The sequence below is a fragment of the Haemorhous mexicanus genome, chromosome 3 (assembly GCF_027477595.1).
Source record: "Haemorhous mexicanus isolate bHaeMex1 chromosome 3, bHaeMex1.pri, whole genome shotgun sequence".
Taxonomy (NCBI): Eukaryota; Metazoa; Chordata; class Aves; order Passeriformes; family Fringillidae; genus Haemorhous; species Haemorhous mexicanus.
In genome coordinates this window covers 50894210-50908026 of record NC_082343.1, presented here as the reverse complement: position 1 = coordinate 50908026, position 13817 = coordinate 50894210, and the positions used below count along the sequence as shown (strand labels likewise).

The following is a 13817-nucleotide window of genomic DNA, read 5'->3' as shown; positions in this document are numbered from 1 at the left end:
TACAAGAAAATTATGTGTTGCTGGAGCTATTTTTTTCTGCCCTGGTGTTGCAAGAGAAGAGAGAATGTGCGGTACAATCTCAACTTTTGCTTTTTGTTCCTTTAAAAAAATGAAACATCTTACCTCCCCCCTTTTCCCCCAATTCTTAAAAAAGGCCCAACCCAAAACCTGCTGATAAAGATTATTCTATGTTGATAAAGTCAGGAGCCAGGACTCACAATGAGCTCAGGGGTTCTTCTGTGGTCACAAACTGGTGCTTCCTGGCTTGCTTGGCTTTTTGCTTCTCGGTAACAGGGATATAACTATATAACTATATAACTAACTTAGATGCTTATTTTGTCTTTTGCTATATGAATTAGTCTGAGTTTGACAAAAAGATAGTTGCTTTCAAAAGGTTTTTTTCTGTCCAGGAATATAAACCTTATCCCTATTTTTGTTACTGTTGTCAGGGTTTCATAGGTGTGCAAGTCTTGGGAGGGGGGGGTATCTAAGATAGATACTCCTGATTGCCTAAAGGCTTAGGCAAAGGACTGTTTCTAACTTTGTTACATTCCAAGTGTCTTAATTGAAACCCACAGGCTAATTCCTTCTTTTCTTTCTAAATTCCTTTGCTGAGAACCCTAAATAACGAGGTGGTGAAGGCAAATTTAAGTCTTCAAATGTGAGATGACCCTTGGTAATGTGTGCTGGAGTGGTTGGGTAATTTCTGTACTTTATTTGCCAATCAAGTCTGTGCTTCTCCAGGGCATTTTCATTTTAGTGCTGTTCTGCCAGCTGTTTTGGGTGTGATAACTTCTGTCTTTGAAAAGCTAAATAATGCAGTTCTGTCATGCAAGCGTGTAATGTGTTTTGGGGAAATAAGAAAGCTCTCTTTCAGCATGAAATAGAGGTTGAGTAGAGGACAAACCACAATCCAGTGAGGCTTTTGTTTTTACCTCTATTTTTAGATAATTTAGATTCATTTTTGCTCTCCAACATGATATGCACGAGGTAATAGATTGGACTTGAACTGTTTACAGGGTGCCCCAAATGAAGTTAAAGCACAGTGTTGTGGGTGGAGGAGGTATGTAAGGCTACAGAAGTGGCTGCTGGGGGTGACTGAGTGCCAGGACACAGCCTGGGCATCTGATCACAGGAGCCGGCTGTTCGAGCACACTCCAGTTGGGTGGACATACATCATCTTGTGTAACAGAAGCAGGCACCTGGGATAGGAAGCTCTTCTGTCTTTTGTCATCACAAGAGTTTAATTTTGTGTGTGTGTTTAGGTTTGTTTTTATTTCCTCTTAAAGGAACAAGCTGTTCTGACATTGTCCATTACTAGTCCATTAAGTGACTGGAGGGCAGGCGGAGAGAGGAAACAGTCAGTAGGTAATGAAGCAGAATTTGGCCCTGAGTCAGTCCTTGGCTTTTATTGTCAGGCTGCAGCGGTGTGAAAGGAAACAAATGTTTTAGCAACTTGGTGAATTTGTTTCTCGCTGGGCTGTAACTTGCTGACATTTTTAATGTCTTGTGTGAGAAGTTGACTGGCTGGATTACTGTGTGCTTTGCTGAATGGTGATATTGTTTTTGCACTGAATGTGGCTAATTTGTTATCCGAATCATAATGTCAGCCTCCAGGGGTTAGCCTTACAAATTTGTAGGAATCTATAGAAAATTACTTTGAGGGATAAAATAACTTGTCAATGTTGCTATCCAGGCACCAGCATTTCAGGTTTTTTTTTTTTTTTCCAGAGGTTTATAGGAGAAAGCTTGACAAAACTGTAGCTACAAAAATCCTAGTTACAGAGGCTTTTATAAAGCAAGCATAAGAGTAGAGTCTGACTGGCAAAGGTTGTCTATGGATTTTATGACTGTCCAGGATGTTTTAGGAAGATGGGATTTGTGGGGGTTCTTATTCCTTGCTTAAGAAATAGAAAGGATGCACTGCTCCTTAGGGGATAGTAGGGGTACATATATTCATATTCTTTCATTCACCAAATCTTTTATGAAGACTAAGTAGTTCGTAATTATCAAAGATGTGGGTTTTGGTGGATGTTTTTCCTTCCCCTTCCTAGAAAACCCTCTTTTTGAAAAGAGAGGAAAGGGGCTGGGCTTTTAGTAAGTGCAGTGTGTGCTGCTGCAGCACACCTCGCAGGAGCACTGCCACAAACTGGACTGTGGTGGTGGGGAGCAGGTGTAGGAGCAAGGCTGCTGAGGGAGTCCTGGCAGGCTGAAGCTGGGGAATGCTGAGGAGAGCTGTCACCTCCAGCCATGTCTGTGCTCAGAAAGGGGCTGAACCCTCCAAGAGTGGGGTGTGTAGATCTCCTACTGCACAGGATTTATAAATGCAGGACCCTTTTCATAACTTTTGCTCTCCTTTTACACAGTCATACAACTGTTTTTGGCCTCTCTGTTCTTTGTCTTTATCATGCTAGGGAGCAATAATGTTAAAAGAATGTGATACCTTGAACTGTGGTGTTTCTCTTGGTTCTCACAGATGCTTAAGGAAGGAAAAAGGCAGATGGAGCCTTAGGAAAGCATCATGGTACATTGGGGTGTAGCTGGGGGTGTTGACACAAAAGGGGCAGACTGGTTAATGAATGATATTTAGAAACAGAAATGTGTTTAAATCTCACTATGTTCAATACAAATATTATTTGCAGTTAAAGCTAATGGAAAACATTGCTCCAACAGTGGCAGTTGGACCAATCTAGTCCATTCCTGTGTCTTAAAAGAAAAAAAAGACTTGTAGGGGAAAAATGGATTAAATATATTCTTTTTTAATTTTTTTTTTTTTTTTTTTTTTTTTTTTTTTTTTTAGTTTCATCTTGTCTGCCAGGCTCCAGTGAGATAGGTACTTAGGATCTACCAGGAAGTTACTTGGTTCTGTCTGTCTTTGATGGTAAGGAGCTGTATGCCACTGTGGGAAAAAGACAGGGTTAACAAGGCATCTTAGGTAATTATACTCCCCTGAAACAACACCTTGAGTTTCAACATTCTGAGCATGGCATGCTATAGCTATCTTGAAGCTTGCCCAGAAAAATCTTTTCAGTCATTGGGCTGTCTTGGATGTTTGGTTGAGCTTGAGGTGTGACTCAAGAGTAGGGTAAAGCTGATCTGTTGGATCAGCTTTAGCTGCCAAAGAGGAGAGGCCTGGAAGGGTGAAACAATGGCTCCTGGCTGACATGCTCCCTCATGTCCTAAGCCGGTTTTTCAGCTGTAGCCTAAAGGAAGCCCAGAACTAAGGTCTTAATTTAGAAGGATATGAACAGTTTAATACAGCTTAAGTGTTTCAACTGTCATGACACTTCATTTCTTATCGGTGTGATTTCTTGTGTATGGACTGAGCTGTAGCCACTATTCTTTGCTGTTAGGTAAAACATACTCGGTTGTTGGTTTCTGTGTGTAACAGCTTTTTGGCTAGATATGTTGGATGTGAATACATGGATAGTGTCAGCTTCTGTGTTAGGCCAGAAATGAGAAATGTTGAGGTTAGCTATATAAGAAATCTTCTGGTTGTATTCTGTGGTTTTTAAATTTATTTTTTTAATATCTGGATTTTATAGATGAAACTTTATTGTACAACAGTCTCAATTGCTACTGAGGCATATGATCTTGTAAGTGGTGCTTTTTAATCATAATCTGATATTGCTTCAGACTGCCTAAATTTTCATGATTGTGTGAAGTAGAAAATTTGAGCTGCAATCAGGCTTTTCCTATGGCTTCATTCCAAGTGCAGGGACAGTTAGTCTGAAAACCATCGTAGTTTGCTGCTTTGTGAAATGGATTCTGGAAAAATTGATGCCAGTTGCCACCAAGAGGTTCTGCAAGAGAGCCTTCCAGAGAGCAGTGTGTTGTGGTTGCCTGAAGAGTATCTAAAGATTGGTCTGCCAAGAAGCTGATGGAGTCTTGAAGGGCTCTTGGAGACTCCTGATCCAGGCTGCAGCTGTCCAACAGTTTGCCGGGTGTAAGGCACTGACTGCCCTGGCTGTGGTTTGTGCAGGGCTTTGAAGGTTGAAGCCTTTGACAGGCTACATGTATGTATTTTGTCTGTGGCAAGCAGACCTGTAAATCCATACTGGGTGAACCTCCCTAGCCTAGTCTGGTTGTCAGCAGTTATTTCACTGTCATTTAAGTACAGGTAATGAAGCACAGGCTCACATTTAGCAGTGCTCAGTGCAATTTACCCAAGATGTGTCCTGTGATACAGGCAGGAGTGTCTGTCCTGTGCTGGAAGTGACTCACCCTGGTTTAGTGGGATAGGCTCTGTAAAATTGCTGTTGACTCCTAAATGGCTTCCTTAGGCATCCTGGGAAGCTGCCTTCTCTCTGCCCAGCTGGAGGCCACTGCTCCTCCCTCTTCTCTGACCTAAAGGCATTTGCCTGCCCTTCTTCCTTGTCCTGCTGTCTCACAGACCCTAGGTGGTGGTACTTTGGTGTCACACCAACAGGCCACCAGAAGGGAAGGGCTGCTGAGCCCTTCCCACACCTTAGCTGAACTTGTCTGTGACTGATCACTAACACACTTCTGAACCCCGGTGCAAAAAGAGGCTGAGGGTGGGTAAGGCTGCCAGTGCTTCAAGGGTTGTCCCAGCAGCTTTGCTACCACAGAGGCTATTATCTGCATCAGAAGCTTGAGTAAGGGCCTCAGCAGCTTTTGGAGTAATGCATTCAGGCAAAAAGGTGTTGACAAAGTCTGTTAATTAAAAGCCCATGTTTTCGTAGGTTGTTTTTCACCAGATGGGAAGCTTGTGAATTTTATGCATCAGAAACCCGCTTGGGAGGTGCTGTGAGGCTGATTCTAATGCAAAGGAGCTGCTGTGGTTACTAGCAAAGGCAAAGCATTTGTGTGCCTCTTCAAGCACTAAAGTGTTGTGGATGGTTGTACAGTTTTATTGACAGATAAGGCAAAAAGTTCTCCCACTTCTCAGGACAGTGTTTAATGTGACCTGTATCTAACAATCTAGGATTAAGAAGAATGCAACTTCACTCATTGCTTTCTTATTCTCTCTCTCCAGATGAACACAATGATGTACAGAAAAAAACCTTTACAAAATGGATAAATGCACGGTTTTCCAAGGTAATGTTGATTTGGATGTACTACTTAATTTTGTTTGGTTCACTGTTTAGAATAATTTTGGTTAAATATACTTTGCTCTTACTTTTGTTGAATACTCCTAGAAAAATCAGTGTGTAGTGAAAACAGATAAAATAATGTAGTGTTTGTTCACTCAATTTCCTCCTGCAAATAAACCTTTGATACTATATTTTAAGAAAAAAAATGAAAGCTTCTATTTGCTGATATATCAGAATAGTTATTTGCATGAGCATGTCTGTTTGGTTTTGTTTAGTTTTGGTTTAGTTTATTTCTATGTGCAGTTTTCAGAGTGCATTGCAGCAGATTTTCAACCTTCATCACTGTGTTTACTCTGTTGCTGAGTCAGCTTTACTCACTCTGCAAACCTCTAGTTGAAGCCACCTGGTGTTGCTACTTGAGCCTTGACTGAAATTTTGTATAATTACTTGCTCATTTTGAATTTTCCTTGGCTCTTATGCTGTACAATTCTCTCTTTAATTCTCTTTACTGGCTTGAAACTTATTGAGGATCTTTCATGGTTTGGGATGATAAAGGAAGTGACATTTGCTTTGGAATGCTATTTAAAGCCTGCTTTTTGCACTGTTCTGCTGATAGGGAAAAATGACACTTTGGCCAGGAATATAAGCATCTGTGGAAAGTTTTCCTGCTTCATAGTTTGAATGTGTGAAAGAACCTGGAATATTATCAGGGAAAACTTATGTTTTTTTCTGCCTAGCGTGGTGCTGTAAATGGGGTAGCTACTCTTTTGCATGCTCTTATTGAAAAGTGGCATGCGTGTGAAATCCTGAAAGCAGATATAAATATAAAGGAAGGGGGTGTGTGTGGTTTGGTGGTGGTGTTGTTTTTTTTTTTTTTTTTTTTTTTTTTTTTTTAAATAAAGCTGCAACAGTGCTTTAGCAATGAGTGGCTGCTTCTGGAATGCTGCCCTTCTGAAGTTCTTGATCAGTAACGTAAGGAATTTTTACCTTCCTTTCCTTCCTGTGCAACAGGATGCTGGGCAATGCAAGGCTTGTGGCCTTGGTTGAATCATTTTGGCTTGGGTTTGTTTTGGTTGAAAGCTGATATCCTGCACTCTTCATCCAATGCATTCTTGGCTGGTTTGCTCTCTAGAGGAGGAATGTGTGTGGGTAACTGGTTGCTCTACGCTCAGCTTTCGACTGCTGCTCAGAGGAGTGGTGGTTCTGCAGAAGGACCAGTAGGCAGGGCAGGATCATGTAAGGAAAGAAAATGTGGTGAGAAAGAAAGGACTTACTGTAGTCACATAGCTGGCATAGAGATGTCATGGACATGGAAATGACAGTGATACTGAGAATGTGTCAGGTGACTCATCTGTGAGTGCTGCGGGCATTGTGTTGAAGAAGGTAGAATTATTTTCAGTCATTCTGCTTGTAGTCACATGGATGTATCTTATACAGAATCTTTCCTTCAGGATAATCAGATCCTGCTAAGCTCCTGGATTTCCCAGGCGCAGGGTATGGTCGGATACTCACAGGATTTGAAATAACTGTAGCTTTGTAACTCTGTAACTTCGTGGCCCATTAAACACCTGAAGCTATGAAAGCCTTGCTAATGATTAAAGAGACTCCTATAAAAGGACATACTCCCAACTGCTGCATGTCCAATTCAAACTTGAGCATGGCTATTTTGGTGTGGCAAGACACAGATTTATTAAGACTGGCATGTTCAAATTGCAAGGAACATGACGGTGTTAAGTAGAAATCACCTCATGTAAGAAAGTCTTGTTTCAACTGTACCTTAAAAATAAAAAGGGACTGATTTCAGTCCTGTTGTGTCAAAGTTTTTTTATGTACCAAGTCATTTGGATTGTTTAAAATTCCTTTTCTGTCAACTAGATTGATTTAGCTGCTTGGTAGGGTAGAGAAATTTTAGAGGTTCGTTAAATGTAATCCAACTTACACTGCAGAAAACAAAATGGTAACTTAGGTATTTTGTGTGGAATTGCAAATTTCATTCCAAAAATTTTACTTGTCCTTCCATGTTAATTATATCGTACTTGCCCTTCATTTAAGCATATAAAAAGTAATCATCTGAGCTTTTATAAACTAGTTTAGCATACAAAAATTTTAAAATTGCATAATGCTGAGTTTGACTAAGTAAATTCAATAAGGTTTTACAAAGAATCTAGAGAGAGAGCAGAGTCTTTCCCTTCTCTCATCAGAGAATAGGTAGGGGAGTAAAACACTTCAAGTATCTTAAGTGTGCTGAGAGGTGCTTGTTTCAGTACCCTGATGGGTGAGATAAGGGTTCTTGGTGTAGTTCCCAGTACAGTATCTCGGTTTTGCGCTCTTGGCTTAAACTCTGCTAGAACAATGCCTTTTATTTGTATGTGTTGTTTGAAAATCAAGGCACATTTAAAGTGGATCATTTTAAGGTCAATAAATGTATTCAGCCGAGACTCAATGCTCTCTTAGACATACCTTAGGAAGGGCTGTACGCACTACAGCTCACGAGCCTATGATGGCTTGGTAGTAAGGATATTTTGTTAAAATTAGAGGAAGTAAAAATTGTTAGAGACATAGTCTGTTATCAAGCTTTAACCAATAGGGAAGTTTATGCTCAAATAAATACTGAGACAGAGCATTTCAGCATATGTTTTTAAAGCCATGTGATGTTTTTACTCTATTTTTCCATTGCTCTGTCCAGTCTAATTTCCAGAGTCTGGTTTAGGTGTTTTCCTGTTGTATGGCCTTACCAATTAAAGCATCTAGTTGTATGGATAGCTGATATACGTTATTTACACAATGTAGGATTGTTTTCTATCCTTTTATCCCTTTCCCTATTAATCTTTATTAATACTTACCAGTATGTTATTTTCAGAACACCTTTCTACAATGCAGAAGTGCTATCTTGTCACAGTGGTCTTTAGCCACCGCACGTAAAGGTAAACGTCAGAATTGGCTACTAATTTTGAATGCCCAAACTGAGACTTTAGCTAAATTGTCACAGAGGATTTAATATTTCTTTGACGTTTCTTGATATAAAACAGAGCTCTTGATCCTTATGACAGAATTCAGAGGGTTCATCTCTTCTGCAAACTCAATCAAACCATCCAAAATATCTAGTTGGTTTTCAGATGGAGCTCAATCAGCGTAGAAAAGGGACTTGAAGATGATTATGCCTGTGTCAGCAAGGACTGGCTTTAGTGATCTAAAGAAGTCTCTTAATCTGACACATAGTTAGTAATTGCATGTAAAATTGTGTTTTAAGTGATTTTAATGAGTTAAAGGGGAACTTCTGGCTAATAGTGGAACTTGAATTCAAGTCTGGAGGATAATGTAGTGCTCCAGTACCACTATGTTATTTGTTTCACACGGGTAAAGAGAAAGTAAATAAAAGTTTTGTAATCTACTCTAGTTTGTAATCTACTCTAGATATCTGAATAGCTTCAATCTTTATCTACTCAGATGTTTTATCACCAGGCCTGGGATTTTTAATTGCGTCTTCCAGATGTCTGATGCTTCAGCTTATAATTATAGAGCAAAGTAGTTGGATGCTCACACTTGCAACTCCAGAAGGTTTCTAGAAACTTGATAGGCATGTTAAGGAATTCAGGAGTCTTGTGTCCCACTTTAGAACCCTGCAAGTACAATTCCTTCTGCCCTATTTTCTTTCTTTACTCCTCCTCTCTGACCCTGTTTTTGGTTGGTATGTTTGTTTGTTTTTCCCCCGCTCACTTACTATTACACCCTCTCATGTCAGAAGGCTTGCCTGCCTGGCAAATCCTTGCAAATCTGCACTTTGGCTGCCCTGCGTATTTCATATCCACTTTTGCCTTTGTCACTATACCTTTTTTCTCATCAAGACCCAGTTTTTCTTTTTAAAGCTCCATATCTGCTCCATCTGCCCTTCATTTCCCCTCTCCTGCCTTTACAGGATTTGATGCTTGTGTGGTCAGTCCTATTTTTGCATTTCTCTTTGTCTCAGTAGTACTAACCTTGCCCTCCCTTCACCTTCTTGCAGGAGTCCGTCTTTGCTGGCTTTAGTTTTCTCATTTTCCAAGGTGGTGCTTTTCCAAGTTTGCTTTCAGATTGGTTCCTCTCCTCCTCTGCTCTTCCTGAGCTTGGCAGGTGGAACCCAGAGTCAGCACAAGAAACATGATTCCCTAACTTAATTTAGACCCATGGAGTCAGGTCTGTCACAGCCTGTCGGAACTTAGTGCTGTCACTCACTCACTAGAGGAAGCTTACAGATCCAACATTGGCAAGCTGAAGCAGTGTCTTTTTACCAAAACCTTGTTTCTTCACTGCATTTGGGGAATTTTCCCACAGAGATGGTAAAAAAAAAGCTTTATTGCTAGGAAGGTTGTACTCTGCAAGAAGAGCATAAAGGCCCAGAGATTTGTGGTATTCAGTGAAAATGACACTAGATTTCCCTGCCCCTCAGTTATAAGTCTTGGATATGGCAGGCTGTTGAATGGAGTCAGCTGGGGCATTGTTCCAAGGTGTCAGGAACTGCATTCAAAGCCCTTGCGTGCCTGAGCGCTGGGCCTCTCTTTCCTTTCCATCATGTGTTCCCATCGCTTTCCAATACAAGCTCAATTTCTTTTTTTTATGTACAGAAGCTTTATACAGTCTTACTTGTGCATTTGCAGTGTTCTTGCTGCATGTATTTGTGATTCTGCTCCTCCAGGTCCCGTGCTAGTGCCCTGACATCTGCATTGGCCAGCATTGACAGGGCTTGGAGCCAGGCCAGCATCTGCCAGTGTGAATAAAGCCAGACATCCCACACTTTTACAGCATCTTGAGCTCTTTTTCCTACTCTGTGGTCTTCCAAAAATACGTTTGACTTTAGGGTTAGAGTAAAGAAGAGGAGGAGGTGCAGCCTGAGAGCAGAATGCATCCTTCTGGGCTGAGCTCCAAGTTAGCCTTTGAGAAGGCAAGTGCTCGGTGTGGGGCTCCTGCGCTTTTCCTCTGCTGGGCTCTGATGCATCCCCTCCCCTGGAAGGACACCAAGGGAAGATGAGAGTAGACAGGCCAGTAGGAGAACTGATGAGTTGTTCTTGGAGCGCTTTGGGGTGTTGTGGCTTTATACGCATCTCAAAATTGAAACAGTTAATTCCTCATTATACCAGGCATTAATTCATTTGATAACTGCAAAGTCTTCTTTTAGCTTTTTGTGTGGTGTGCTGAATAGATATTTTCCTCCAGTTCTGCTCTTTAATTTTCTTACCTCTAAGGATTGTTTTGTCATAGTGCTAAATGTCAGGTCCTGTACTTCTGAAGACATTTTGCAGCTCCATTGCTGACCCTTAGCAACTGTGATAAATCTTTTTAAAGGCAAGATTATACCTGTTCATGATAATTAATTTCACATGACCCAAGATACCTGAGGTCAAAGACATTTCAGAAGTGTTTTTTTGGGGGGAAGGAGAATTATGGAGTTCAGTGTATTAGTCATGCAAGAGAAGAGATGAAAAAGATTGATTAGGCAATTTTGTCTGTCCAAGGTGACATCACCTAAGATGGTGTCTAGTCCTTTTTGCAGTGCAGTTTTTGTAGTGCAAGCGAGGAAATACTTGATGACTGGTGAAATATTCTACAGTCTAATTGCTTCTGATATTTTTCAGTACTGAATTAAACTGTAAAATGTAACTTCACTCAAAGACAGCCAAAGCTTAAAAAGCAACAGGCCTTGTTAGAAAAGAGGAATAATCTGGGTGGAAAAGAATTAGCGTTTCCATGAGCCAGCCTTAGAAAGGTCAATTTTAGTCTACTTTTTTCTTAGTCTCTTTTTATGAGAAGACCAAACAAACCTTTCTAGGCCTAGCATATCTTTTAGCCAAGAAACACAAAAGTAAATTTTTCTTCTATAATAGGTTGTGAGTTATGGTAAGGATGACTACTTTCTAGCATAAAAGCAATAATATGTAGCAGTTGATCTCTCCCAGATATAGCCACAGCAAAAAAATTGTCAGTTTTCTGCCTTCCTTTCAATTTCTGCTGCTTTCTGCTCTAAGAATGAGGTGTGAGCAGCATCTCCCTTGCTGGACTTGAAAGCTTGGTATAGTAATATGGGCTGTAACTATTGCTGACTTGATTAATGCTCTGGGTTTGGGTCTGATTCTTGGGCTTGGTTATCGTCCCAGTTGTTGGAGGCTTTGTTGGACTGTCTCAAGTACTAGAGCTGAACCTGGTAGAGGCACCAAAGCAAATCTGTTCCTTTTCCTGTTAGCTGCTAATGAGAATAGTCAACCTGGTTAGCAGGATTTTTTTTTTTTAAGGGTCCAGTTGAAGTTATGTGGCTTGAAAAACTATAAATAAAAGGATAACCTTTCAGTCTTACAAGAGAAATAACCGACAGTGGTAGGCGGGGTCCCAACTGCCCCTGCTGGTACTGTTATGTAACGAGGCTTAATTGCAAGCTGAGGTTAGTACTGTTACATGAAACATGGTATTGTAACATAGGCTTATGTAAATTCATTAATAAATACACTGGAGAGGGAAAGACCTACAGAGTTACTGATGCCTTGCTGTGCTATTTGCACTGATAGATCTTCCCTCCTTCGGTCATATTGTCAGTCGAGTATTTTAGGTGTTAGGTGAATTGAACTAGCTTTAGCTGTTCAGCTTTGCTGCTTCTTAAACTCATGTCTGTCATCTAGTAGAATCAAAATTTCCAGCATATCTCAGTGATGAGTGTTAGTTCCCCCTTCCACCCCCTGTTAGTCTGGGCCTTAAATAGCTGTTTAGTTGCTTGTAACTATTTTATTTTTGGGCACCAGTAGTTAAAAATATCTTGGTCTATAAAGTGTCTTCCTCTTATGATTATAACTTTTTATTTATTTGCTTTACTTGGTATTTGAAATCATAGTTTTGGTACTAGTGTCGAGTTAAGATGCCACAACTCCTTGGCAATATTCAGCATGGAATAGAGTATACTCAGTGAAAATATATCTGTCACAGTATAGCTAGCTATCATTTGTGTATGATGTCCTGTAACTCCTGCATGTTAGTGGAAGGAGAATGGAAAAAAGTACACATTTTCATAAAAATACTTCTGTAAACATTGTCTATGGTCTTAAATTAGAAACTGGTGAGATTATTTGTTGACATGGTTGTTTACTTTATGCAATGACCTTTTTGCTTTCCGATTTGTTTCCCACATTGAGTTCCCATGTGCTGGCCTTATGATGTAGCAGCATTTGACATGTTTTTTACTTGGTCTTGGTTGTGATAAAGTGTTGTTCTTACTCCTGTGTTGTTTGAGTTTAAATTGGTTACCATGAGTTCCTGGGAATGTACTTGAACATTGTGAATGGTTCATGCTGTCATTTAAGAGCCCAACCTCTCCAATATTTGTCCCTTCTCAAAGGAAATGGGTCTTTGCAGTTCTACTACTGCTTTGATGTATGTATTGAGCATCTTATTAGCTGTTAAAAATTGTCATATATTGATTAAAAAGAATTAACTAAAACAACTCTTAACTTCATAAAAGTGACATTTGAAGATAAAAGAATCTGATGGAAAATCAGTATGTACTGCTTTCTTGGTGTTCCATGGCAGATAATGTAAATGTCAACCAGGGCTTTTCCCAGCCCTGCTCTGAGCAGCTGGAACTTATCTGCTGCATTCCCTTAGTGGTAAAGTTCATTTGTATGGTTTAATGAAATGCGTTACTTTCCTGGTGACAGCCAGTGTGCATTAACTGTGAAACTGAGAGGACCTTTCATCCTGATTTTAGTGTTGTGACTACAAGGTCTGAATCAGAATCACTGAGGAGGATGTGAAATAGAGGTGGCTTACCTCTTATTCTCCAATCTCTTTGGCGTTCATTAATTGAAAAAGCTTTAATAATGTAGCTTCAATAATTATTGATTTAAAGCACAGGTAAATTGTCTGCTACAGATAATTGATATGAGAATTTCATGTTTCTAGCTAAGCAACTAGGTAAACATTTAACCTTCTTTAATGATTGCCTTTGCATATAATTTCATGTTCAAGAATAAAGAACTTAAGTAGTCGTGATAAAATGATAAATAATAGCTGGTGTTTGAAAAAAGGAGGTTTTGTCCTACTGAGAATTTGTGACTCCCATTTTTTCTCTAACTAGGCTCAGTTTGATACAGTTCCTTATTGGTAATAAAGGGACAATTAAGAATGTTCTGCTGTAGAACATAACCAAGAATGATCACTGCCTTGTAGTTGTGGTGGCTTTAGTAGAACAAACTGTAAGTGTTGATGGCTGGGCTTTCAACTATCAGCAGCATTGGATGACTTATAAAAATCTGATATGGATTTTGTTTATATCTTCCTACACTTCCTGGGAATGCTTTCTGGCAAAGAGAAGGAATGATTTCTGCACAGTCACGTTAGCTGGCCTGGATGACCCTTCGTTGTGAGTAATTCTAGATGCACACAAGGAAGTGTGAGTCACCCTCTTAAACCTGATCCAGGTAGAAGGACTTGAAAGATAGCCAAAGGGGAATATGAGGGCAGTTGATGGGAGGAGAGCACTATGTGTGGTATCTCCTTCCCAAATAGTGCCGGCATCTTGCTGCAAAGTGTAAAACTGATGCCTGAGATGCCTGGTCTTGTGTACGTATGCTAGCATCTGGTCTCCAGCTCAGAGATCATTAATAAACTGCTGCTTCCTCATGAGGTAAATCAACAGAAAAAGTGGTTTCTGTGGTGGATAACTAGCAAAAGTTCTTTGTCTCTTTGTCTCCCTTACTTGTGTTCACACAAAGGCTGGCATGAAAATGTTTGTTGGAATAAATGTAA

The 13817-nt window shown here is 40.1% G+C and overlaps 1 protein-coding gene across 5 annotated transcripts in view; it reads left to right on the top strand.

Annotated features, from left to right (window-relative positions):
* The window catches only part of UTRN (utrophin), a 338373-nt gene that overhangs the window by 52143 nt on the left and 272413 nt on the right, over positions 1-13817 (top strand). For all 5 annotated transcript variants that reach the window (XM_059841749.1, XM_059841750.1, XM_059841747.1 and 2 more), the window contains one exon: positions 4997-5058. In XM_059841749.1, the coding sequence (XP_059697732.1) occupies positions 4997-5058 (62 nt within the window). The remainder of the gene's footprint in view (positions 1-4996; positions 5059-13817) is intronic.